Below are 26,361 nucleotides of genomic sequence, written 5' to 3' on the forward strand. Positions count from 1 at the left end.
CCTTAGCACTTGTACATTTTAATAATGAATGTGTCAACAGGGACACAGCACACTCAGGGTTGATGGCTTCTAATAAGTATGAAAATTACCTTAGCGGGGCCATAAGCACTCCCACTTCATTGTCTTTCTTTACTGCTCCAAATGCCTGCACTACCTCCTCCCCCAAACACTGCGGACCTTTAGGTCTTGAATTAATAATCCATTGCAATGAAAAGAGGTACGACATGAATGCCTGGCACTCATCCCCAACTGTGTTCAGCATTACTACAGGCATTGAAAGACACCCTACCCCCCTCAGCACTTATTGTTGGCGGTCGGTGACAAAGCCGGGAGACTGCACTTGCCTAAACACTACAGCTGAACCAAACTGGGTCTCTTGCAGCTGCGGAGGCTTCACTCACAGCCCACGAGCTCCACAATAGCAAGAGCAAACTCTTTGTCAACCCTAGACTCTGACAAGTATTGCAGGGAGGTTGCCACGCATGACAATGGAAAATGAGGTTCAGCAACATGTCTGGAGGAAGGTGCAATGAGCTAAAAAAGCAATATAACGGAAGCAGCAGTGAAGTGAAAACGGAGCATTTAGTCACTATTTGCATATATTTTCGCCCCTTCCCCGAACTCTGTGTGCTCAAACAAGTGGAAATCATTCTATTTTAGATCTGAGTGATCTGTTTGCTTGCATTTTCCATGGGCCTCTCACACTGCTTGAGAGCTGCCACTTAACAAAGAATTAATTACAGCCAAATTTCATAAACACTCATTACATTCAAATTACTAGTGTCAGAAGAGGTTGACAGCACAAAAACCCATCAGCTTTCCTGCTCCTATTCATTGTTAGAGAAAAAAATGACTTTGGTGTTAGCCAATCTGCGTGGCTTGCTAGAGTGGTGCATAGTGGAGCGGATGTGATTTGTCCCAATGCAGTAGCCAGAATGAGACACCAAAAGAAAGATGCTGTGGTTAACAGAGTTACTGGGTTTATAACTACTATTAAGTACACTTTCCCATAAGTCAAAGTGAGTCTCCGAGCTCTGTACCATGAGCTTCCATGCTTGGTTGAACACTTCCACAGGAGAGCCACTAACTTAGAAATCTAATCACAGATTGTATGCGCTTTTGGTGCTAAATGACCTACCAAAGGACAAGAAGCATACAGCCATTGAAAGGTGAAGTTGAAGGCCAGCACAGAAACAGGATATATGGCCATTACATAATGTATTGCCTCTAATTGCATACTGAAATTCGACCTGTCCCCGGTGTTACAAAGGATGGGACTGGCCTCACTGCTGCAAAACACTCCAAGTAATTGGACCGTGTCATATCACCTGTCCATCATGGAGAAATTTGCAAAGAAAAACATCTTTGACCACTAGTCCATCAGGACGTGGTTAGCATATGGTGTCCTCAAAACTCTGAGAAAAAAAAAGAGGGTCCCAGGTTTGATACCAGCCTTGGGTGACTGTCTGTGTGGAGTTTGCACATTCTCCCGGTGTCTGCGTGGGTTTCCTCAGGGTACTCCGGTTTCCTCCCACAGTCCAAAGATGTGCAGGCTAGGTGAATTGGCCATGCTAAATTGCCCAGAGTGTTAGGTGAAGGGGTAAATGTATGGGAATGGGTCTGGGTGGGTTGATCTTCGGAGGGTCAGTGTGGACTCGTTGGGTCGAAGAGCCTGTTTTCACACTGTAAGTAATCTAATCTAACCCTATCACATGTTCCCTGAGCAGACTGTCAAAGTCATTTGGCTGCATATCTCATCACTAGAACTTTCCAACAAGCACCAAGACATCGCTTGGCTGGTGGTGAGAAGGGCACTACCTGTGAGATCCTTTATGCACGTTCGGACTCTCTGTGCCACCGCATGCTGCTCTCGAAGTGGCTGCAGGGTGGGGTTTGAGACTGTCACACACCTCCTTTTGGAATGTGTCTTTATAAAGGAAGTCGGAAGGAAGATGTAGTGGTTTGTGTCGAGCAGCTCCGTGACGTGGGACTCTGTGCTATAGGGTCTGTTCCCCGGGATGCACACCAAGACAAACATCAACTCTGCCAGAAGGATCATCAACTCTTTGGTCTGCCTGAAACTTGTTGGTCTTCCAGACAAGGAGTTGACCCTGACTGAGTGTTGCAGACTGGCTTATTTCAAAGTCCAGGACTATGTGTGACGGGACACATTAAAGCTTGGGGCAGATGCTACCAAGGCGCAATAGGGAAAGATCACTGTTTGATTCTTCTTCCTGAAGGTAAATGGTCCATCCAGTTATCGGCCCCTCCTAGTGCCTCAAATATATGCAAATAATCATACTGTATATGTAAGAGAAGTCTTTGGTTTTTTGGATACAGTCAAAATCCAATGTTTTGTTTATTTACTTGATATGCAACTAAACAGAACTGAACTGCTTTTGTGACAATGTATATGAACAAAGTGATTTTTTTTATGAATAAAGTATACTTTTGAAATAAATAAATCTCATTGAATAATGCATTTTTCAGGCTCTCACTGTGGGGCTACTGTGTCATTAAAATGCGGGTTCATGTTTTTCTGACGTTGCTTCATTCATGAGCTGCTTTCCATTAGAAGGTCCCAAATGAGGAATACCCCTTCTGTATAAATGGTAATAATGTAGATGGTCTGATAGGTTTCACAAACAAACATAGTAGGAGCAGAAGTGGGCCATTTAGCCCCTCAAACATGCTCCCCCATTTAATAATAACAGCTTATCTGAATTCCACATTCCCATTTGCCCCCAAGTTTCAGGTTCCTTCCTTAGCAAGAATCAAGTTACTTCCATCTTATATATATTCAATGACTGTGCCCCTCTTGCCTTCCAAAGCAGAGAGTGCCAAAGAAATAGAAACCTCAGAGAAAAAAAACTTAATCTTTGATCTAAAAGAGCAACCTCTAATTTCAAAACAGTGTCCCCTAGTTTTGAAACAGTCATTAGGGAAACATCCTTCATCACCCTTAAAAAGAAACATTCTTATCAAGACCATTCATGATCTTATGTAATTTAATAAAGGAACCCCTCATTTTTTTAAACTCCATAAAAGAAAATAAACAAGCCCAATCTGTCTGACCATTCCTCATAAGAGAAGCAGTCAATCTACTAAACCTTTTCTGAACCACCTCCAATATATTTATATCTTTCCTTTAATATGGAGACCAAAACTGCAGACAATATTCAAGATATGATCTCACCAATGTCTGGCATAACACAACATCCTTATTTTTGTGTTCAATTCCTCTTATGATAAAGGATAGCATTCCATTAACTTTCTTAATTACTTGCTGATCTGCATATCATATTTTGTGGCTCATACGCTGGACTATCTTGATCACTTGGCACCTCAGGTTTTTTTCCACAAGTAACACTCTGCTTTTGTATTTTTTTCTCTGCCAAAGTGTGCATTTGTACATTTTCCCACATTATACACCACCTGGCAGATTTATGCCATTCCCTTAACAAAATTGCAGACATAAGTCTGTATGTCCTCTTCACAACATACTTTCCTATCGATCTTTGTGTTGTTTGCAAATTTAGAGACCATTCCTTTGCTCCTCTCATCAAAATAAAATACAAGTTGTGAAAAGCTGAGTAGAATCTTTGAGACGTCACTCATCTCACCCTGCCAAACAAAAAAAAAGACCCCTTCATGCAAACTCTGTTTTCTGCCATCATGCTGCCTCCAAATCTTCTATCCATGGTAGTGTGCTACCCCATACAGCAGAAGCTTCTACTTTGTGAATTAGCTTTTTTATGTGGCACCTTGTCAAATGCCTTCTGGAAGTACAAATGTGGTTTGTCAACGATCTCCGTTTTATCCACAGCACACATTACTCCTTCAAAGAACTCCAATAGATTGCTTAAACATAATTTCCCTTTCACAAAACCATGCTGACTCTTCTTGAATACCTTGAGTTTTTACAAGTGTTATAAGCTCCTTAATGATCAATTTTAATGTGATGGAAATATATGATTTATGTATATTTTAATATCATTTGAGTTTTGGTTTTGAACTAATGGCTAAATGAGGATTCTTTTGTTTAGGGAAAATACACTGCTTGCAAAGCTTTTGGTATAAAACAATTTCTGCTAAAGAAAGAAGTTTTCCAAAGTAGAAGTGTGATGTAGGGGATAATATACTATCCACGAATAGAAAGGAGATGGTTCAGTAAAGTTGGAAAATCGGTTACCGCAGTGTAAGGATTTTAGTTTGAAAGTTCCAGACCAGAGTGTTTGTTTAGAACCCTGAAGGGGCAATTTGAAAGTGAGAAAGTCTAAGCTCAGTTGTGAAGCTAATCAAGGAAGAGGCTACTAAACTCTGAAATTGAACTTCAATTGATAGAATCTGTTAAGTTATACCTATAGCTGTGGATAGAAAAACAAACTCTCTCTGGTGTTTGAGTACTGCTAAATGATGTTGTTGGGAGAGATAGGATTGCATTTTTACTGTGTGTCTAGAAATCATTAAAATTGCATTACATAAGCCTAGTTTATTTTGTACTACATTAAAACCAAATATGCAGCATTGAGTGTTTGTGTTTTGTAAAACAAAAAAAAATCTGTCAAGCCAGATTTCAGTCTGGGACTGGACTTGTTTAGTAATACTAACAGTTAGGATTAAAGCACAACTACCTCCCCAACCACTACACATCAAGCTCACTGGTCTATAGTTTCCCGTGTTCTGTCTCCCTCTTTTTTTGAATTAAGGAGTTATATGTGCTACTCTCCAGTCTGATGGAAACCTTTCAGAGTCTATCATTTCTTTGGAAAATTAATACCAAGGCATTGTGTCTCATTAGCCAGCTCTTTTAAGACCCAAGGATGAATTTTATCAGACCCCCAGGGTTGTCCTCCCACGACACCATCACTTTGCTCAGTACTGCTTCCCTCTTGTTTGTAACTTTACTGAGTTTCTCACTTCCTTCCATTTCCTTATTTACAACAGTTACTGGAATTTATTTTTGTATATTCTATAGGGAAGATAAATTTGTTCATTTCATTTGCCATTTCCTTACTATCTACTAACTTCCCATTTCCATTCACTAGAGGATCAATGTTCCCTTTATTCACTCTTTTCCTTCTAAAACACCTGTAGAAACTCTTGGTATCAATCTTTTCATTCCTAGCTAGAATCCTGTCGTAATTTAATTTCTTCGTCTGATGTTCTTTATATCTTGACTGGCCATCTGTCCTGCTACTCACCTTTGTGCAGTTATATTCATTTCTTTCAGTATGATGGTTTGGTTAACTTAACCACAGATGGTTGGTCCACCCCTCAGAAGTTTCCTTTAAAATAATAATATATTTATTTTGAGTATTTTGAAGGACCCTTTTAAGTGTCTACCACTGCTTTTCTGTTGATTTATCCCCTTGCCTAGTGTGCTAATTTACTTTAGCTGCTCAGCGTTCATGTCAGATAGTTGCCCTCATTTAGATTTAAAATACTAGTCTCAGACACACTCCTTTCCCTTTCAATCTGTTGGTAAAATATTGTGCTTGTGTTACCTAAAGGTGCCTTTACTCTCAGGTCATGAATTAATCCAGTCTTGTTAAACAATACCAAGTCTAATACAACCTGCTTTCTGATCGGTTCCAGAATGTGCTGCTCTAAAAAGCTATCTTGAAAGCATTATATGACTTCATCTAGACCATCATTCCCAACTTGATGTTTCTGGTTTCTGTGAGACTAAAATCACCAGTGAATATTGACATCCCTTTAACATATCACCCAATATTCCTTTTTTTCAACTTAGTCCTAACATTGTAGTTACTGCTAGATAACCACATTTAAGTACTTACTTCTCTTGATATCTTCATTTTGCCCAAATCAGTTCTACTTGCTGATATCATGAACTAAGGCCAGCTCTAACCATTACATTAATGCCAATATTGAGGACGCAATCCTTGTCGTGCGGCAGCCAGGTCTCCATAATGGCTTCAGGTCATACTTATTGACTCCAATGTATGCGATTAATTTGTTTTTTTTTCAAAATTTATTTATTTTGTTATGGATACTATGCATATTGAGGAACAGAGGCTCCAATTTAATCTTTTTGTTATTTTTGTAACACGTAATTTTCACTATTGTTGCAGTCATGTTTTTTACCACTGGCTGTTTGTTTTCTGTGACACTATCTAGCTCTCCTGCCTTGACCCAGCCCTTGATTTGCTCCATCTACCCAGTTTTGATCTTTCACCCCTTTCTTTTAAACTTTAACATCCTCTGTTCTTCCCTAATTATGTGGTCTGCTAGAATTTCAATCACAGCAGTCTTCAGGTTTAGACTGCACTATGTTTGCCACAAAATATTACATTTAAAATGACTCAAAAATGAAACCTAACATCAACCTTTGCTAGACTTGTTGATAGATATGGGACTTTCCATTTAGATGTTTTCTCATGACCTGATCTCCCATGAATGTGTGCATTGCAAATGCTCCTTTTCCATTTAATTTCATTCTTACAGCCATCTAGATACTACACACATTTTTGAATTTAGAGAGAATTAGCAGATAAAAGTTTCAGTAGGTTTAGGAAAAGTTAAAGTAAAATGTTTTATTTTACATGAAAACATGAGGAAACCGAAATCAGTTACAATAATTTATTGGAATTGAAAACAACATTACTCAGAAGGATGTAAGAACCAAGACCTTATTGCACATGGCTTTCATGTCTACAATGAATGAACAGCTGTGTAAATCTTTGTAACATTTAAGCAAAGTTTTTTAGATTAGATTAGATTACTTACAGTGTGGAAACAGGCCCTTCGGCCCAACAAGTCTACACTAACTCGCCGAAGCGCAACCCACCCAGACCCATTCCTCTACATTTACCCCTTCACCTAAGTTATAGCTCATTAACTGAGATAATTTAACCTAATATTTCTTTGTCTCATAAAATTTTCTAACAAAGTATGAAGAGTTCATGCACATTAATGATTTATACATTTTCCAACAGAAGTTGCTGTGAAACTGAGATCTACTGGTCAACATAAAGTTCCAAGACAATATCAATATAAGCTGAAGGCTCGAGATAATTCTCTCAACAAAAATTCTCCAAAACCTCTGTGGGGTACTTCCTGAAAAAATCATCCATTTGAGAGAATTTGTTGCAGAATGTAAAAAGAAAACTATGATTTCATTCAAGGTTTTTTTTGTGGTCCTTTGGATTATTATTTCCTTGCCATTCTATATAGTTTCCAAAACAGTACTTGATCTGTGTTATTGAGAATGCAGTATACTATCTCTTTTTTTAAGAGCCTCAATTACAGCTCTGGAGCTGTCAACAATATGAAGTTCAAGGATTTGGGCTTATTAAAAGCTTCTAAGCTCAGCTATGAGGTCTTCCCACTAAATTACTAACTGCTGCTCAGTTTGCCCAATCAGATAGACATTCAAGATCCCATGGTCCTCTTCAATAAAAGCATGGGAGCACTCCCATTGTCTTGGCCACCATTTATTCCTCAACTAACAACACCAAAGCTTGTCTGGTTATGGATTTATTTCTTCTTTATAGTGTATGGACTGGCTGTCCACTTGCTTATATAACAATAGCACTCAGAAGTGTGGACTTGTTGGGCCAAATGGCCTATTTCCACACTGTAGGGATTTTATGGTTGTATATGAATAACACTGTGATAACAGGCAAACATAATAAAGTCCTTAGTGAACACAATCTCTTTCTTTCTTTCCTTACTTTTTGGAAAGCTTAGCTACCTGAGAACATGTCATCTCCCTGCATGGCACACAATCAAACTAACACTTGAGTGAAGGTTGGATTTCCAGATCTGCCTCTTTATATTGAAGGGGAATGAGGAAGCAGTGCTGGACTAATAAAATTGATTACAAAGCAAGGGCAAAAATTGATTTAAAGTGAAAAAGGCAGCTCATTGGACAAGTATAGCCCTGAAAAAGGGTTGTATAAATCTAAGAGCCATTTTGCATTTTAGAAATAGTAACAAAGTCCCTCACCTTTCGTCCTTGCTGAACTTTGGTAACACATCAGCTTTGACAGTGAGCTGGCAGGAAGTTTCTAGTAACGGGGCCCATGCTGATCAGCGAATAATATTTTGTATAGCACACAGAGCAAAACACAAATTGCTCATGCAACTGTGGTGATAAATAGAGAGATGACAACCAGAAAGTGTCAGGAAAAACATTTGTTTTCACGCGCAGAGCTTCCTCTGAGCTCCTCACAGTTAATACCAGCCAACGCAACAGCTACCCTGACAGCAGAAGCTTTCCATACTGGTTCCATTGAAAGGTAATCTACTTTTCACTCTTCTTTCAGTGCTGCAAACCTGAGTGGATCAGCAAATCAAACTGCTGCTCAAACCTTTGCACCCTTTTGCTGCTCCATGGCTTCCTGCATTAGATTTCTAGAGTGGGAACATTTCTCTTAATTAGTCACAGCTAATTAGTGTTCTGGCATAGAAAAGGAGGCAGAAATGTCAGAGGTACAAGGCTACATCTTCTTAATCCTTTGACAATAATTTAGCCCCCTGGGAGGAGCTCAAGCTGTGGTAAGTAGTAACTGACAATAAGGCAAAATTAGGTGGGCAGCAGACCATTAGAAAGGAAGAATGAGAAGCACTATCAGCTCCTGCTGAGCACCAACAGGAGACTAACTACACTGACAGATGAGGTGCCTGTTTAAGTCTGCTGTGTTAATTAGCTGAATTCTACTTTCTCTGCTACATATGGGCAGTTGCAACATGTGGAGTTGTATGTTTTCCTCTTTTTTTCTGATTCATGCCAAATAATAGCTCTGAACCAAAGACATTCTCAGATTTCACAAATTAACCTCCTCTTTGAATTTTCCAATTTGATCTAAAATCCTTTCACCAGGATATGAATTTCTACGAACTGCGTTGAACTGAATTGAAATAATTTCTGCCTGTAGAAATGGTCATTGTGGTGTACAGGAGAAAGATCTGACAAAACAAAAATGAAAAATGGAGATGATAATCAATTTCAAAATTATAAATGTAGCTTTGAACTAATTATAAACATTATTGCATCAGATGGAATAAGCCTCTAAATGGGAATTGTTGCTTTAAAGACACTGCAGTACAGATTTTCAACAGCAGTTCACCTAACACTACAGAACGATTCCCTATTTCACGATCTCTCTATTTTCCTTTAAGATGCTTCTTAAAACATACCTTTTTGTCCAAGCTTTTGCTTAACTGTTAAGATGTATCCTTCTTTGGCTCATTATCAATTTTTGTCTCATTACAATCCTGTGATACACTTGGAATGCTTTATTACAATATAGATGCTATGTAAATACAAGTTGTTGTTAAATCTGTGACAACACTAACTGGGGAATACAAGCAGAAGAGTGAACTGACTATGCACAGCACACCAAAGAGTACAATCAACAACCCTGCTGTTCCATTCATCGGCGCAGCAATCCTTCTGTTTTCAGCATGTGACACTTGTCTAATTATAAAATCATCAAGGCAAACAAACATATTTCCTTCCATAGTATAGTACCATTTAGAACAATATACAATCCAACTTAATAAGCTTCAGATGTTTTGGGGTGCACTGAATGTATAAAATACAGACTGAAATCCCAAAAAAAGAAATCTCACTGCGATCAGTCATAATAGACTGTTGAAGCAGGCAACACGTGATGGTTACAGCTGGCATCAAAGAGCACCTCTGCAATTGGATGCATCTACAGTATTAACCAAAAATTGAATAGCATTAATAAAAATAATAGATATTGAGGGGTGATTAATCGGCTTTAATCTTTATTGATTCGAGGATCGCTCGTGCAGATTCGGATATCACCTGGATCCTTACACTGAATTATTGTTGGAAACATCTTTTAAGTATTGGTTTAAGTTTAGTTCCTTACTATTCATTAGAGGTGATGTGGTTAACAGTGAAAGTACTGGCCACTCAGTAAAGGAGTAACTTTTCATGTACAAGCATGGACAGCGAACCTTGGAAATGTCTAAAATCATGTCTGCCTTTAAAGCCTGAATCTTTCCTTACTTAACATCTACACATTTTCCAAGTGCAGAATAAATGAAACAAATAGCATATTCATTAGCATCTCACTGCCAATATATAGTTTTTGGAGTGCAATTATTCTTAAGGAAGTAAATGCAGCAAATAATTCTCTCAAGTCAAAGTCCCATAAACAGTGAATGAAAGAATAACTGGATGATCTATTTTGATGGTGTTGATTAGGGGATGAATGTTGAGTAGCACACCTGGAACACTTTCTTGGCTATTTTCCTTTTGACTGAGCCAGAATAAATATACGGTAGCTTGTTGAACACATCATCCATATTGAATTGCGACAATGAGGTCGACTAGATAACAATCAGGAACAACAACAACAATGTTTAATTTAGACATGTAGAGGCCAATAGCTCCAGCCACAGCTACCTAATCAGTAATCGATTAGCTCAGCATTGGTGAGAGATTGAACCTGGTCCTGTATCATCCAAATTTTGGTCAATAAGTTGGGTAGAATACTGAGGATCACTAAAGATGAAGCACGGGGTGCTGGGAGATCAGTGTCTGGTTTGGGGCAATTCTGTTTCAGGCTTGTCTTTCAAAATTGGAGTTAATAAGAGTTCATTATAATGAACTCAAACAAACATCAATCATCCTTCATTCTCTTGGAAAACATTCTTCACTTTGGAAATTACTTCAGAGTTATCAAGATCTTAAGGAAGAAACACAAGAGAATGCTGCCGTAACTCAACAGATTTGGCAGTATCTGTGGAGAGAGTAACAAATAATGTTTCGAGATCTGGTATGACTCTTCAGTTCTTATCATGTTATATCTGAAATATTAACTGTTTCTCTTTCTACAGACGCTGCCAAATCTACTGAATTTCTCCAGTAGTCTCCCTGTTTCAGATTCTCAGCATTCACAGCATTTTGCCTTTATTTGAAGATTATAGGGACAGTGAACTAAAGACTACACCATAAAACTAAGTCGAATCAGTTGAGATGAATCTCATTAAATTTTGAAGACAGGATTGAATTGTTTGGTCAGAAACCGACCTCTTGGCCATTGCAAATTTCTCTGCCCTCCCTCCATCAATGTCACTTGACAGCATTCAAGATTTGGAGCATCATAATTTCCTGTGTTCTAGTCATGAATTAATTGCCCAGTACCTATGTAATACTCTAGCACCTTGCAGTAAAGGATTATAATAAATGATGACATCAATAAATGATTGACATCAAAAATAGTGTACTCTCAATGCGGTTTTGGCTTTCCCTCTTGGATTGGATTTGGTCAACGAGGATACATAGATTTAACCAACCTGATTAGATGTGTTATAACACACCTCTGCAGCAGGTGGGACTTGAATCAGGGCTCCTGGCCCAGAGGTAGGGACACTACCATTGTTCACAAGAGCCTGTGTTGTCACAGCAATGATGGTGCACTAGGATGGTTTAACTTTTCATTATATTTTAATAATACTCTTATGGAACAAATCATGAAAATATGAAGAAACCAACAGAAAGTTATGTTTAATCAATATATTGAAAATGACTATGCCTTAAAAGGAAATTGTGTGATTAAAAAAAAAGCAGCATCTCATCAAGAACTCTTACCTCAATAACAAAAGTGAAATCACACATTTCAATGCAAATTATTTTCTAATTGAACTTTTCTTACAATGTAGTGGGGTTCTAGAGGAAAGGATTTTAATTAACTATGCTGTGCAAATCATACATTTAATAAATAAATAAATAATAAATAGGCTGAGGAGTTGCAGATGGCGTTTAATTTGGATTAATGTGAGGCATTGCATTTTGGTAATGCAATTAAGGACTGGACTTATACAATTAATGGTAGGGCCCTTGGCAGTGTTGTAACACAGAGAGACCTAGGGGTTTAGGTATATAATGCCTTGAAATTTGGGACACAGATAAACAGTGTGGTTAAAAAGGCATTTATCACGTTTGCCTTCATTGCCCAGACCATTGAGTACAGGAGTTGAGACATCATGTTTCGGCTGTACAGGACGATGGTGAGGCCTCTTCTGGAGTACTGTATGTAGTTCTGGTCGCCCTATCATAAGAAGGATATAATTAAACCGTAGAGGATTCAGAAAAAAAAAATACCAGCAAGTTGCCAGGAATGGAGGGTTTGAGCCATAAAAATAGATTCGAAAAACTGTGACCTTTTGCACTGGAGCGTAGGAGGTTGAGGGGTGACCTTATTGAGATTTAGAAAATCATGAGGGTATAGATAAGGTGAATGACAAGTCTCTTTTGCTTAGGGTGGGGGAGTTCAAAACCAGGGGGCATATTTTTCAAGTGAGAGGAGAGTTACTCGAGAGGCAACTTTTTTTATACAGAGTGTGGTTGGTGTGTGGAATGAATTGCCAGAGAAAGTGGTGGATGTGGGTACAGTTACAATGGTTAAAAGACATTTGGACAAGTTTATGAACAGGAAAGGTTTGAAGGAATATGGGGTCTAGGCACAGGAAAGTGGGACTTGTTTATTTGGGAACATGATCAGTTAGACTGGGTGGACCAAAGGGTTTGTTTGCATGCTGTATGACTCTATGATTCGATGGGTTGTGATATCTGGTTGGCATGGGCACATTGGACAGAAGGGTCTGGTTCTGTGCTGTGCATCTCTATGACTCTATGATTAAAATTTTAAAATAGTTGAAAATACACAGCAAGTGAAATTGCCATTGGCAAACATCCCAACTTGAAAATAATTATTGCATCCTTTAATAGAGTTTCCACATAAATTATATGAAAATTACAAAGCTCATGACTAATTAAAATCCAGACATGAAGATAATTCACTAAACTGTGCAACCAACACAACTTTCAGAAGCACAAATTGACGAGAAACACCACATGAAGGGCTTTAGAAAGAAACCATTACCTCAAATAGCCTCAAGTACATCATTGAACTTATACCATCCATCCTTTTCTAAAGGTGGAAGAAGGAAAACAATGATTATGGCATGAAAAAAAAATAGCATTGACTTTGTTCACTGGAGCAATGAAGGAATACATACTGGCAGAGCAACCATACTCTGTCCAAAGCAAGAGGATGCAACTGTATATAAAGCGGATTTAAAAAAAAGAATGCAACCCTTAATACATTCAAATTTGTAGTACATTGATGGTTTAGCTTATGCTTACTTTAGATACAAAGGGCAGTCATGACCTTTCATTCCGGCAACAAATATCATCACTAATTTCAACCGGCACATAAGTCTATTCAGTTTACACAAGTTAATGAAAATGGCTCATAAGATGACCTATGCAAATTCAGATTCTATTTATTACTTTGGCATGTTTATCTATTCATCCTTCCACCCTATCATATATCAGGTGACATGGCCAGGCATACCTCTTAGAATCTTGGTTTATTTTGTACATCTGTTCCACCAGGCAGAAGTAATGTGGTATTAATCAAGTCCAGGTATAAGAATCCTGCACAGAGTCATAACAAGCCATAATCTGCTGAATTCCTGTTTGGAGTGTCACTCAATGAAGTATTTAACTAAGTATTTGAATGGCATCATTGCCTCTGTGTCAGAAGTTACAGGGGATGAATCTTATTCTTGGGTCAGCAGTAAAAATCTATAGGGCTTTAAATTCAGGGAGATACCAGCGGTGTTCCACAGGGATCAGTATAGGGCCCACATTTGTTTGTCATTTATGTAAATAATTTGGATTGGAATATAGAAGGCGTGGTTTGAGGATGACACTAACATTGGTGGTATAGGGGACAGTAAAGAAGGTTATCTAAAATTACGAAAGAGATTTTGATCAATTGGGTCAATGCGATGAAGAGTGGGAGGTGGAGTTCAATTTGGATAAATGCGAGGAACTGCACTTTGACAAAACAAACAAGAGCAGGAATTACGCCATTAAAAATAAGGCCTTGGGTAGTGTTGTAGAACAGAGAGACCTAGGGGTTCAAGTACATAACTCTTTGAAGTTTGTGCCATATATAGATTGGGTGGTTAAGAAGGCATATGGAATGCTTGCCTTCATTGCTCAGTCCTTTGAGGAATTGGGATGTTATGTCGAGATTGCACAGGATGTAGGTGATGTCTCTTTTTGAGTGCTATATCCAGTTCTGGTTGCCCTGTTACAGGAAGGATATTATTAAGCTGGAGAGGGTTCAGAAGAGATTTACTAGGATGTTACCAGGTTTTGGTTATGGGGAGAAGTTGGATAGGTTTGGACTTTTTTCACTGGAATGTAGAAGGCCAAGGGGTGACCTTTTAGAGGTTTATAAAATCGTGATGGGTATAGATAAGGTGAATGGCAGATGTCTTTTCCCGAGTGTGGAAGATTTCATATGTTTTAAGGTGAGAGGAGAAAAATTTTAAAAGGACATGGGGGCAATTTTTTTTTACACTGATAGTGGTTCGTGTGTGGAATGAACTTCCAGAGATAAGTACATGAATAAGAAATGTTTGGAGATATCTGGGCCAAGCGCAGACAGGTGGGACTAGTTTAGTTTAGGATTATGGTCGGCATGGACTGTTGGACTCAAGGGTCTGTTTCTATAAAAAAAACAGAAGTTTCCGGAAAAGCTCAGCATGTCTGACAGCATCAGTGAAGAGAAATCAGAGTTAACGTTTTGGATCTGGTGATCCCTGAGGAAGAGCCACCGGACTTGAAATGTTAACTCTAATTTCTCTTCACAGATGCATACAACAGGTAGCAGCTTAAAAGGAGCATGCAAATCTTTCTACTGTTTTCTGAAAGAACAACACGATGAGTAATGAACAAATAATATACACAATGTTATACCATGACAACTGGCAAACATTTGATCATAAGAGATTAATCAAATGCAAAAACAATGGCTACTATCATACTGACTCTGGGCCTTGTTCAAATCAGAAACCCTTTGTAAGAAATCACAATGTTTTTGGACCCTTTTCCTTCTTTTATTAATATTGATGAATAGTGAATTGTAATAATGGTGAAATATAGAGTATAGTTTAGAGACAGGACAAAGTTTTCTTTAACCTTTTCTGATTCAGTATGTGGATGTACCCACTAGAGAAGGTGCAAAACTTGACCTACTCTTGGGAAATAAGGCAGGGCAGGAGACTGAGGTGTCAGTGAGGGAGCACTTTGGGGCCAGCAACCATAATTCTATTAGATTTAAAATAGTGATGGAAAAGGATAGACCAGATCTAAAAGTTGAAGTTCTAAATTGGAGAAAGGCCAATTTTGACGGGATGAGGCAAGCTGATTGGGATCAGATGTTTGCAGGTAAAGGGACGGCTGGAAAATGGGAAGCCTTCAGAAATGAGATAACGAGAATCCAGAGAAAGTATATTCCTGTTAGGGTGAGAGGAAAGGCTGGCAGGTATAGGGAATGCTGGATGACTAAAAAAATTGAGGGTTTGGTTAAGAAACAGAAGGAAGCATATGTCAGGTATAGACAGGATAAATCAAGTGAATCCTTAGAAGAGTATAAAGAAAGTAGGAGTATATTTAAGAGGGAAATCAGGAGGGCAAAAAGGGGACATGAGATAGCTTTGGCAAATAGAATTAAGGAGAATCCAAAGGGTTTTTACATATACATTAAGTACAAAAGGTTGGGTTAGAAGGTTGGGTGAGCAAGTTTGCGGATGATACGAAAGTCGGAGGAGTTGTTGACAGTGAGGAAGGATGTGGCAGGTTACAGCAGGATATAGAGAAGCTGCAGAGCTGGGCAGAAAGGTGGCAAATGGAATTCAATGTAGCTAAGTGTGAGGTGATTCACTTTGGGAAGAATAACAAAAAGATGGGGTACTGGGCCAATGGTCGGATACTTGGTAGTGTGAATGAGCAGAGGGATCTTGGTGTCCATGTACACAGATCTCTGAAAGTTGCCACCCAGGTAAATAGTGCGGTGAGGAAGGCATATGGCGTACTGGCTTTTATTGGTAGAGGAATTGAGTTCCGGAGTCCTGAGGTCATGATGCAGTTGTATAAGACTCTGGTGCGGCCGCATCTGGAATATTGTGTGCAGTTTTGGTCGCCATACTATAGGAAGGACGTGGAGGCACTGGAACGGGTGCAGAGGAGGTTTACCAGGATGTTGCCTGGTATGGAAGGAAGATCGTATGAGGAAAGACTGAGACACTTGGGGCTATTTTCATTAGAGAAAAGAAGGTTTAGGGGTGACTTGATTGAGGTGTACAAGATGATTAGGGGGTTAGATAGGGTTGACAGTGTGAACCTTTTCCCGCGTATGGAGTCGGGTATTACAAGGGGGCATAGCTTTAAATTAAGGGGGGGTAGATATAGGACTGAAGTTAGGGGTAGGTTCTTCACTCAGCGAGTCGTAAGTTCATGGAATGCCCTGCCAGTAGCAGTGGTGGACTCTCCCTCTTTATGGGCATTTAAGCGGGCATTGGATAGGTATATGGAGGATAGTGGGTTAGTATAGGTTAGGTGGGCTTGGATCGGCGCAACATCGAGGGCCAAAGGGCCTGTTCTGCGCTGTATTCTTCTATGTTCTATGTTCTATGTTCTAAAAGGGTAACTAGGGAGAGAATAGGGCCCCTCAAAGATCAGCAAGGCGGCCTTTGTATGGAGCCACAGAAAACGGGGAAGATACTAAATGAGTATTTTGCATCAGTATTTACTGTGGAAAAGGATATGGAAGATATAGACTGTAGGGAAATAGATGGTAACACTATTCAAAATGTCCATATTATAGAGGAGGAAGTGCTGGATGTCTTGAAACGCATACAAGTGGACAAATCCGCAGGACCTGATCAGGTGTACCCAAGAACTCTGTGGGAAGCTAGGGAAGTGATTGCTGGGTCTCTTGCTGAGATATTTGTATCATTGATAGTCACAGGTGAGGTGCCGGAAGTCTGGAGGTTGGCTAACATGGTGCCACTGTTTAAGAACAGTGGTAAGGACAAGCCTGGGAACTATAGACTAGTGAGCCTGATGTCGGTGGTGGGCAAGTTGTTGGAGGGAATCCTGAGGGATAGGATGTACATGTATTTGGAAAGGCAAGGACTGAATAAGGATTGTCAACAAACTTTGTGTGTGGGAAATCATGTCTCACAAACTTGATTGAGTTTTTCTGAAGAAGTAACAAAGAGGATTGATGAGGGCAGAGCGGTAGATATGATGTATATGGACTTCAGGAAAGCGTTTGACAAGGTTCCCCATGGGAGACTGGTTAGCAAGGTTAGTTCTCATGGAATACAGGGAGAACTAGCCATTTGAATACAGAACTGGCTAAAAGGTAGAAGACAGAGGGTAGTTGTGGAGGGTTGTTTTTCAGACTGTAGGCCTGTGTCCAGTGGAGTGCCACAAGGATAGGTGCTGGGTCCTCTACTTTTTGTCATTTACATAAATGATTTGGATGCGAGCATAAGACGTACAGTTAGTAAGTTTGCAGGTGACACCAAAATTGGAGGTGTAGTGGACAGTGAAGAAGGTTACCTTAGATTACAACAAGATCTTGACCAGATGGGCCAAAGGGCTGAGAAGTGGCAGATGGAGTTTAATTCAGATAAATGCGAGGTGCTGCATTTTGGGAAAGCAAATCTTAGCAGGGCTTATACACTTAATGGTGAGGTCCTAGGGAGTGTTGTTGAACAAAGAGACCTTGGAGTGCAGGTTCATAGCTCCTTGAAAGTGGAGTCACAGGTAGATAGGATAGTGAAGATGATGTTTGGTATACTTTCGTTTCTTGGTCAGAGTATTGAGTACAGGAGTTGGGAAGTCATGTTGCGGCTGTACAGGACATTGGTTAGGCCTCTGTTGGGATACTGCATGCAATTCTGGTCTCCTTCCTATTGGAAAGATGTTGTGAATCTTGAAAGGGTTCAGAAAAGATTTAGAAGATTGTTGCCAGGGTTGGAGGACTTGAGCTATAGGGAGAGGTTGAACAGGCTGGGGCTGTTTTCCTTGGAGTGTTGGAGGCTGAGGGGTGACCTTATAGAGGTTTACAAAATTATGAGGGGCATGGATAGGATAAATAGACAAAGTCTTTTCCCTGGGGTCAGGGAGTCCAGAACTAGAGGTTAAGGGTGAGAGGGGAAAGATATAAAAGAGACTTAAGGGGCAACTTTTTCACGCAGAGGGTGGTACATGCATGGAATGAGCTGCCAGAGGAAGTGGTGGAGGCTGGTACAATTGCAACATTTAAAAGGCATCTGGATGGGTATATGAATAGGAAGGGTTTGGAGGGAAATGGGCCAGGTGCTGGCAGGTGAGACTAGATTGGGTTGGGATATCTGGTCAGCATGGACGGGTTGGAACGAAGGGTCTGTTTCCATGCTGTACATCTCTATGACTCTCTTAAGCAATAAAACTGCACAAACCTAAATGAGGCAGCACTTCATTCATATTTTCCAGGTGCTCGTTATTTTAGATAAAGATTTCCAATTCATAATGATTTATAATTAGCCCTTCTGCCCCTGGGAACCTGGTTAATACGGTCCAGACTTATATTGTTCAGGGCACAGCAATCAACAGAAATCACAGACTTTCATCCCATTAGCCTGGATTAGGTTAAAGCCTAGGTCAAAGGAATCATACTTCGAACTAAAGAAATATACCAAATTGAAAGGGCAAAGATAGACTAGAAAGAGCTTCTTCTGTGCTTTTGAACTTAAATTGGATAATCTGAAGGGAACAAAAGGTCCAATATCTGGATTTGGCTTCAGGTGAAGTCTGAAATTAAAATTTGAGATGAACAGATCATGACTGTACTTGCAGTAAATTTATTGGAAAATAATTTTAAGATATTAATGGTCCACTCCACCTCTGAAACTGGGCAAGGGAAGACTGGCAACAACTTTTCTTGTACTTTTCATAAACAACCAGGTCTGTATTTTTGTACTCCTGAACTTCAATGCACTGCATCATCACATCTAAAGGGCTTCCATGGCACCTTTTCAAGACAAACCTCATTCACTGGATGTGGGCATCATTGGCCAAGCCAACATCTTTTGCTCATCCTGGAGAAAGTGGTGAAGAGCTGCCTAAGATTATATTACTTGATAACATAAGATTGTAGGAAATAAACATCTTATTTCAAGCATCGAATCTTGTCTTCAGTGCGAAATTAGTTTTTTCAATCTTCTTCTGTAACCCAGACCAATACTGAATAGATTAACAAACCAAGCCCCCGTTTATAATCAATGGGAAAACATGCAGTAAATCTAACTGAACAGCTTGATGAATGGGGGTGGAGTGGGGATGGTGATTAAGTTTATGTTAACAAAATAACATGCTATTATTTTATGCTGTACTACTTCTAAAAAGAATCATAATTAGTTTCTGAAATATTACAATAATGGACAAGTTTGTGATGCCACTGGCAATGCTGTAATAGTGCAGATATGGAAGACATAAACTGGAATTCAATCATTCTTCATCCTCACTTTGTTATGATTCTGAGAATACATTTTAATTATAGATTCTCACTATGTCCTGTTTTCCGACTGTGTGCTAATCCATGGATCTATTGGTATGCACTCCATCCTCTAGTCCTTAGTCACAGTGAACAATTGATTTCTGAACAAGTGCAACTCGGTAAAGACACAACCAAATAGAATGTTCAAGGTTTTAGCACTACAGTTGTTGGAATGTTTTTTGGTGCCCACAGATTTTGCTATATTCAACACACTCCGTCACTTCTTGATGTTATATGTATGAATCAAGTTGGCTGAAGACCGGCATCTGTGATCATGCATGAATACAAATATATTAACAGTTTAATTTGGAAACACTGTGGCAATCAAAAGGTCTTCAGAGTGACTTGGTTTCAGAATTGGTTTTTCAAATTTGCAACAAAACCAGAAACTAATTAAAAGAGAAAAAGTAACATGACAGCTGAAGACATAATAACGAAGTAGGGAGAAGGATCACGGTCACATTGCAACACACGTATGAAGAAATGAAAGACTCACTCACTAGTGAAAGCTATTTATATGCTAATATGGTTTATGGATTGATGAATGTGTAAATCACATTAAGGGAAATGGTGAAATGCCTAATGTGCTCAATTTGTTTTAGCTATGGTCTTTATATAGTCTATAAAGAAGCTTTACGATTATAGGATTGTTCAATGTGTATAGGAAGAGTTTTGGGGATTTCTCCATTATTATCATGAATTACGTTGCAAGCTATTAATAATGATTAAAGGTTTTCCCACCTTATTGGTTGGAATAGGTTGTATCCATTGTGTTTACTTTGTGTTGCCATTAAAACATTAATACTCACTTCTTTGTAGCAAATCAAAAACTAACCCTTGCAACAGGTAGTCCCATAGACAAATTTAAAATAAATGAAATTACTGACCTACTGAGTACTAACAACCATTTCATTAACTGGCTTCTGCACCAGAAAACAAGATGGAAACTGGAGCTCATTTTCTGATCTGATAGGGTAGGCAACTGTGGCTCTACGGACTTCTGCAGGTTTCACCAAATGTTCCTCTTTTTTAGTCACCACAATAATTGGGAAAGGGTCAAACTATTAGCTAGCCATTTAGTTGTTTTTTTCACTATTGCTCACAGACTTTGCCCTGCTTCAGTTCTGTCATTTTTATATTTAACAAACAAAAGAGTCCAAAGGAACAGTTCACAACTATGTTCAGGAGATTAAGTTTTCATTCCTGGAGACTCCAGGACAGTTCTGGACATTTGATAACACTATAGTCTGAGAAGGCTGCGCTACAGACCTGAACAGAGCTGTGGAATCTTCAGGCTGCAATTGGAGAATGGCAAATGGAAACATGAAGGTAGAAACCTTGTAAGACACGTAAAAGAGTGTCTTACAGCCAATGGAGTCCTGCACAAAGCTGATTAGCAGATTCTGGAGACATCACCTACGTCTGGGTGCATCTGGATTGTAAAGATACAAAATTGACAGGAAACCCTGGACTTCTGTATCTAATTAATGATAATTGAATATCATTTACCATTTAATTCTGTCCTTGGAGGAAATTCTGAAAAGCAGTGGACAGTATCAAGGTGATGGAGGCTCAAAGTAATGAATGAATCTCAGCATCTAAACCCTCGCACATCAACCTTTTTTGAAATAGGTATTTTCCAGAGAAAAAATTGTCCTGTGATATTTATCCAATACTTGGGCTTGATATACATCATAATGCTCATTCGTTACTCATTCTTTCTACAACTGGACCTGAGTTTGCCTTGTGTCTGCTCATTTGCTCCTCTGATACCCTCCTATTTAGTCTGTCTAGCTGCCTTCTATTCACTGGAGATGTTTAATGGTTCACTGATGTGCAAGATTATGCCAATAAAATGTTTATTACATGTTCTCAACCCCTCTCTCCAGCTGTGCAGAACGAACCTAAGCATCAACATAGCACTATTCCCAGAAAAAAAACATAGACATATGTTGAGATTATTAGAAGCTGATTAGACACCCACAGACTGCTATGAATAAATCACAGAAATGGCTCAGGGTCACATTAATGGCTTTGTTGTTGCATTTCTAAAATGGGGTATTGAAAGTAACAATGCTGGTTTTAAGGTGGGACTTTGCATACAATTCACAGTAGTGGAACATTACTTACCATTTGATCCACAAGCATGCCTCAGGAAATCAAAGCGTTAATTGATATCACAATCAATGTTTATCAATGACTGGCCGCAGTGCCCGGCTGTGACTGGCACTTCAAACATAGCAATCAACTTTGGAATGCGCAAGTCAATTAGTTTGTTGCCCAATCTTTACCTGTTTCTGAGCTGCTTAAGTCAAATATTGAAAAATAGAGCTGTGAGAAGAACTTTGTAAAACCAGCACAAAATATTGAATTCTCGTTTGTCTTACTTTCTATTGCAGCTGAAAATGTGTTGCTGGAAAAGCGCACGTCAGGCAGCATCCAAGGAACAGGAGAATCGATGTTTCGGGCATAAGCCCTTCTTTTATGCCCGAAACGTCGATTCTCCTGTTCCTTGGATGCTGCCTGACCTGCTGCGCTTTTCCAGCAACACATTTTCAGCTCTGATCTCCAGCATCTGCAGCCCTCACTTTCTCCTTACTCTCTAATGCAGTTGTGCTCAGAGGGTGCGTCAATGTACCCTGTTTTTACCCCTCAGGTTTGCACAGTTGTAGCGAGCAGAATGTCAGGCTGCTTCCAAAGCACGTTCGGTACTTCTGCTGTTCGTATTGCAGAAGAACTACTTGTGTGTGCCAGCCTTATGCTTATGTTACCAAAACCAGCTTCCTTATTTCAATGGCACAATCCTAGATTCACAAAAATCATGGTTATGATCCTGCCATAGCTTACAGCACAGGAGGTATCTGGTCCATTATGTTAGCCGTGGCTCTTTGCTAGAAGAATCCAATCATGTTCCTATTCTACACAGCCCTGACTCATGTGTTGCTTCAAATATTTATTCATCTTTTTGACCAAAAGTGTGAAGGATCTCTATTTCAAGTTATTTCTGTGGTAAAGAATTCCATGCTTCAACAACATTCTTCAATAAAGACACTTTTTCTATTTGATGACTCTCATATACGACTCCTTGGTCAGAGAAACTAGATTTTCAACAATTTTCTTTATTAAAGTTTAAAAATCTCCTTAGAATCTATTCCAGTGGATATAGCTCTAATGCCCACATCCTAGTCTAAATCTTCTGTCTAAACCACAAATAAAAGGGGATTTACCACTGAAGTACATTACTGTCAACTCTTCTTGAATTTGTCCAACACTGCCACAGTCTTGCCTTCTGCTTCTAGGTCAGAATGTTGGGTGTTCAAGAGTCACTCTAACTACTATAGACTGACACTGCTGCCCAGTAGTGAGAGAGTGCAGCTGTGTTGCAGGAGCCATTATTCATACGAGACATTAATCTAAGATCTCATCAGCCCACTGTTGCGGACATAAATGATTCCATGGCACTATTCAAAGAAACCAGGAGTTCTTCCAGTGCCTTGGTCAGATTCCTGATGAAGGGTTCTGCCCGAAATGATGATTCTCCTGCTCCTTGGATGTTGCCTGACCTGTTGTGCTTTTTCCAGCACCACACTTTATCGACTTTGACTCTCCAGCATCTGCAGTTCTAGTATTTATACCTCAGTCTAAAAAAAATAGAACAGGGTACTTTCTAATTGGGGAAAAGTTAGAAACAATGGGAGTCCAAAGAGTCCTGAGAGTCTGGGTCTCATCAATATTTTATGATGCTGTACAGAAAATAATCAAATGGCAAATGGAATGCTGATCTTTATATCCAAAGCGTCAGTATACAAGGAGGAAGAAGCAATGCTTCAGATATGCAAAATCCTGGCGAACAATTCTGGGTACCAAACCTCAGGGAGAATATAATGGCCTTGTAGGAAATACAGCTAGTTTTTGTAAGAATGATATCAAAACTCCAAAGGTTAGGTTATGAGGAGAGATTGTGCAAGCTACAATTGTACTCTCTAGGATTTAGAAAGTTAAGGCTAAGATTTGCTAACAGTTTTCAAGATACTAAAAGAGACAGATTGAGTAGACAGTAAAACTATTTGCACTGGTTGGGCAACCCAGAACTTGAAGGAACACTGTAAAAATTAGAGTCAGTATTTTCATGGACTGAAATAGGAAACAGTTAAGCACATTAAGGCTGGTAGAAAGTTTGGAATTTTCTTAAGTGCCAATTGAAGTTAGATCAATTAATTATTAAATATTTGAGATTGATGGATTTTTGTTAACCAAAAATATTAAAATAACATTGGGAGAAAGGTGGATCTATGGAGCTAGTCCACATATCAGTCATGATATTTCAGACCTGATATTTCTTTTGTTGCCATTTGTGGGAGTTTGCTCTGCTGATTCTTTTCCTGCACAAGTACTCTCAAAACTGACAGCCTTTGAACTGAGCCCATGCTGGATTTCAGAACTTTCAGCAATGAAAACTTAAAATGCCTTAATCCAGTTAACAGGAACACATATAAACCAAATTATGCATTCCCCAGATCGTCATTGTAACTAAGGCGCTGGACAACTACAGCATCGTGCTTTGCAGATGTGAGTTCAAATCTCACTCTCGTCGCTGTTTCTGTAAATGCTCATGCCAGCACACCAACTGTATGTTTTGCCCACTTGTGCTGCAATGGTAGCATCCCTACTCCTGGACCAGAAGACCTGGGTTCAAGTCTCATCTGTGAGGAGAAAGTGAGGACTGCGGATGCTGGAGATCAGAGCTGAAAATGTATTGCTGGAAAAGCAGAGCAGGTCAGGCAGCATCCAAGGAACAGGAGAATCTATGTTTCGGGCATGAGCCCTTCTCCTGAAGAAGGGCTCATGCCCGAAACATTGATTCTCCTGTTCCTTGGATGCTGCCTGACTTGCTGTGCTTTTCCAGCAACACATTTTCAGCTCAAGTCTCATCTGTCCCAGAGGTGTGTAATAACATCTTTGAGCAAGTTGATTAGAAAAAATACGTTAAATTAAGAAAAAAATAAAAAGACTAAAAACCAAATTATATGATTGCAAAGCATTTTCAGTTAATGCTAATATAAATTCATTTTTTCATGCAGTGAATTTATTACTCTTTCATGATTTTTCTACTTCTTTTAAATTTAGGCAACCTGTTTAAAATGAAAAAAAAAGATCAATACGTATGTCCAACATTTAGTTAACTCCCATTTCTGGGCAGACGGTTTTGAGATTCTGTCTGTATTAAAACAGTGACCAAACTTCAAAAATACTTTCCTGGTTGTAAAATAATTTGGAACATCATGTGGTTCTGATAGGTGCTGTATAAATGCTAATTTATTTTATTTGTAAAGTTTATTTTTTTAACCTATGTATCCTTCTACTTATACTGCTATATTTCACCTTATGCTATATTTATGATCTTCTGATTATCTTTCTGGATGACACCTTATTGAATGTCTTCGAGAAAATACATAAGTCCCACAAACCAAGATGTTTCTGGCATTTATTTAATCAGATATTCTTCTGTAAATAATATTTTTAAACAAAATGTTAATTTCATTAAACAACTCTATATTAGCTGTCCTGGAATAGGTCATGCATTTCTAAATGCTCCTTTTCTCTGCAAGATGGGTTTGTAAATTTGTCTGCAACTCAAGATAAACCAACAGGTCTGTAATTAGCTTATCCTACTTTCCTTTCTGGAAAGAAGTTTTACATTGACAGCTTCCCTGTCCTCTGACACAAGTTGCATATTTAACATTGCAATTATAATTCCGAACCGATTTTTTTCATTCGCCTAAGATACATGTTATGAATAGAAGGGATCTAGTTTTAGTGATATAAAGGTATGTAGCTCCTGCACCGAAGTATCTCACTCACAATTCAAACTGTGGAAGAACAAACTGATACGTGGAGTTGCAAACCAGAGGTCTCAGGAATTGCCCAGCTTCAGCCAGGCACTAGTCCCACCACTTTCTGATGAAGGGCTTTTGCCTGAAACATCGGTTTCCCTGCTCCTCGGATGCTGCCTGACCAGCTGTGCTTTTCCAGCACCTCACTCTTGGCTCTAAACGTCAGCATCTGCAGTACTCACTTTCGACCAATCCCTATGACATAGCTAAGATTAGTCACTCAGCATGGCAGCTGACCATTATTGTTATTAGGAGTTAAATTCCGAACATACTATTTTCTTTTGAATCAATTGTCAGCTTGATAAGTTAGCATTATCACACCTTGAAGACACAAACATATTTAATCAGATCATTTGATAAATAAGCACATTTCTCACTTCAACAAGCTGTCTAACAAACGATATAAGGTGAGATGAAGCTTCTAAACGGATAACAGTGTAAAGTGGATAAAACAGCTTTTGACGGAAGTAATGTGCTTAACGGTTTTTGTCATTCATGATTAGGAAACACCAATTCTATTCTACTATTCTTGAAATGTTCAGCCAGTCTGCCTCTTGAGGATTTAGCACTTAACAAATTGCAACACAAGACAAAAATAAAACACTGGAGAGATGAAGCATATGCTGACATGATTCAGTAGAAGTACCAAACCCAGGCTGGAGTTGCTAATGCAGGTTTGGTGTCTTGTGAAGTGCCAGCTGGATGAATACTAATTATTCTACCCCTGCAGGGCATCACCACTTCAGAAAAAACATCGTCTTCGCACAAATTAGCAACGGGTCCGCTTGAAACAGCTGACAATATTTCCGTTACAACTGCCTAGTTCAGCCTTAAAAAAACTTGGCACGAGAGATAAGTTTCACTTTGGTCACCCATATTCTAACAGACAGAAATGTCAACAAGACTTATCTGGTTCAAGACTGCTACAGAACCTTGCACACAGTACAGCCAGCATGTTGAAGTGATGGCTGTGAATTACTGTTATCAAAATATTTGCAATGACACACATATTTAAATAAATTGCCATAATAAATGGGGAGAAGCTTTCATGA

General features: G+C 39.1%; 1 protein-coding gene across 13 annotated transcripts in view; it reads right to left on the minus strand.

The window, feature by feature from the left end:
- The window catches only part of cadps2 (Ca++-dependent secretion activator 2), a 718,900-nt gene that overhangs the window by 10,560 nt on the left and 681,979 nt on the right, over positions 1 to 26,361 (minus strand). For 5 of the 13 annotated variants that reach the window (XM_087997417.1, XM_087997409.1, XM_087997412.1 and 2 more), the window contains one exon: positions 12,891 to 12,938. The exons of the other annotated variants lie outside the window; for them this stretch is intronic. In XM_087997417.1, coding sequence (XP_087853543.1) covers positions 12,891 to 12,938 — 48 coding nt within the window. The remainder of the gene's footprint in view (positions 1 to 12,890; positions 12,939 to 26,361) is intronic. 13 annotated transcript variants of the gene reach the window in all.

The sequence above is a fragment of the Chiloscyllium plagiosum genome, unplaced genomic scaffold (genome assembly GCF_037043375.1).
Source record: "Chiloscyllium plagiosum isolate Xiang-an unplaced genomic scaffold, Cpla_swu_hap1 HiC_scaffold_19, whole genome shotgun sequence".
Taxonomy (NCBI): Eukaryota; Metazoa; Chordata; class Chondrichthyes; order Orectolobiformes; family Hemiscylliidae; genus Chiloscyllium; species Chiloscyllium plagiosum.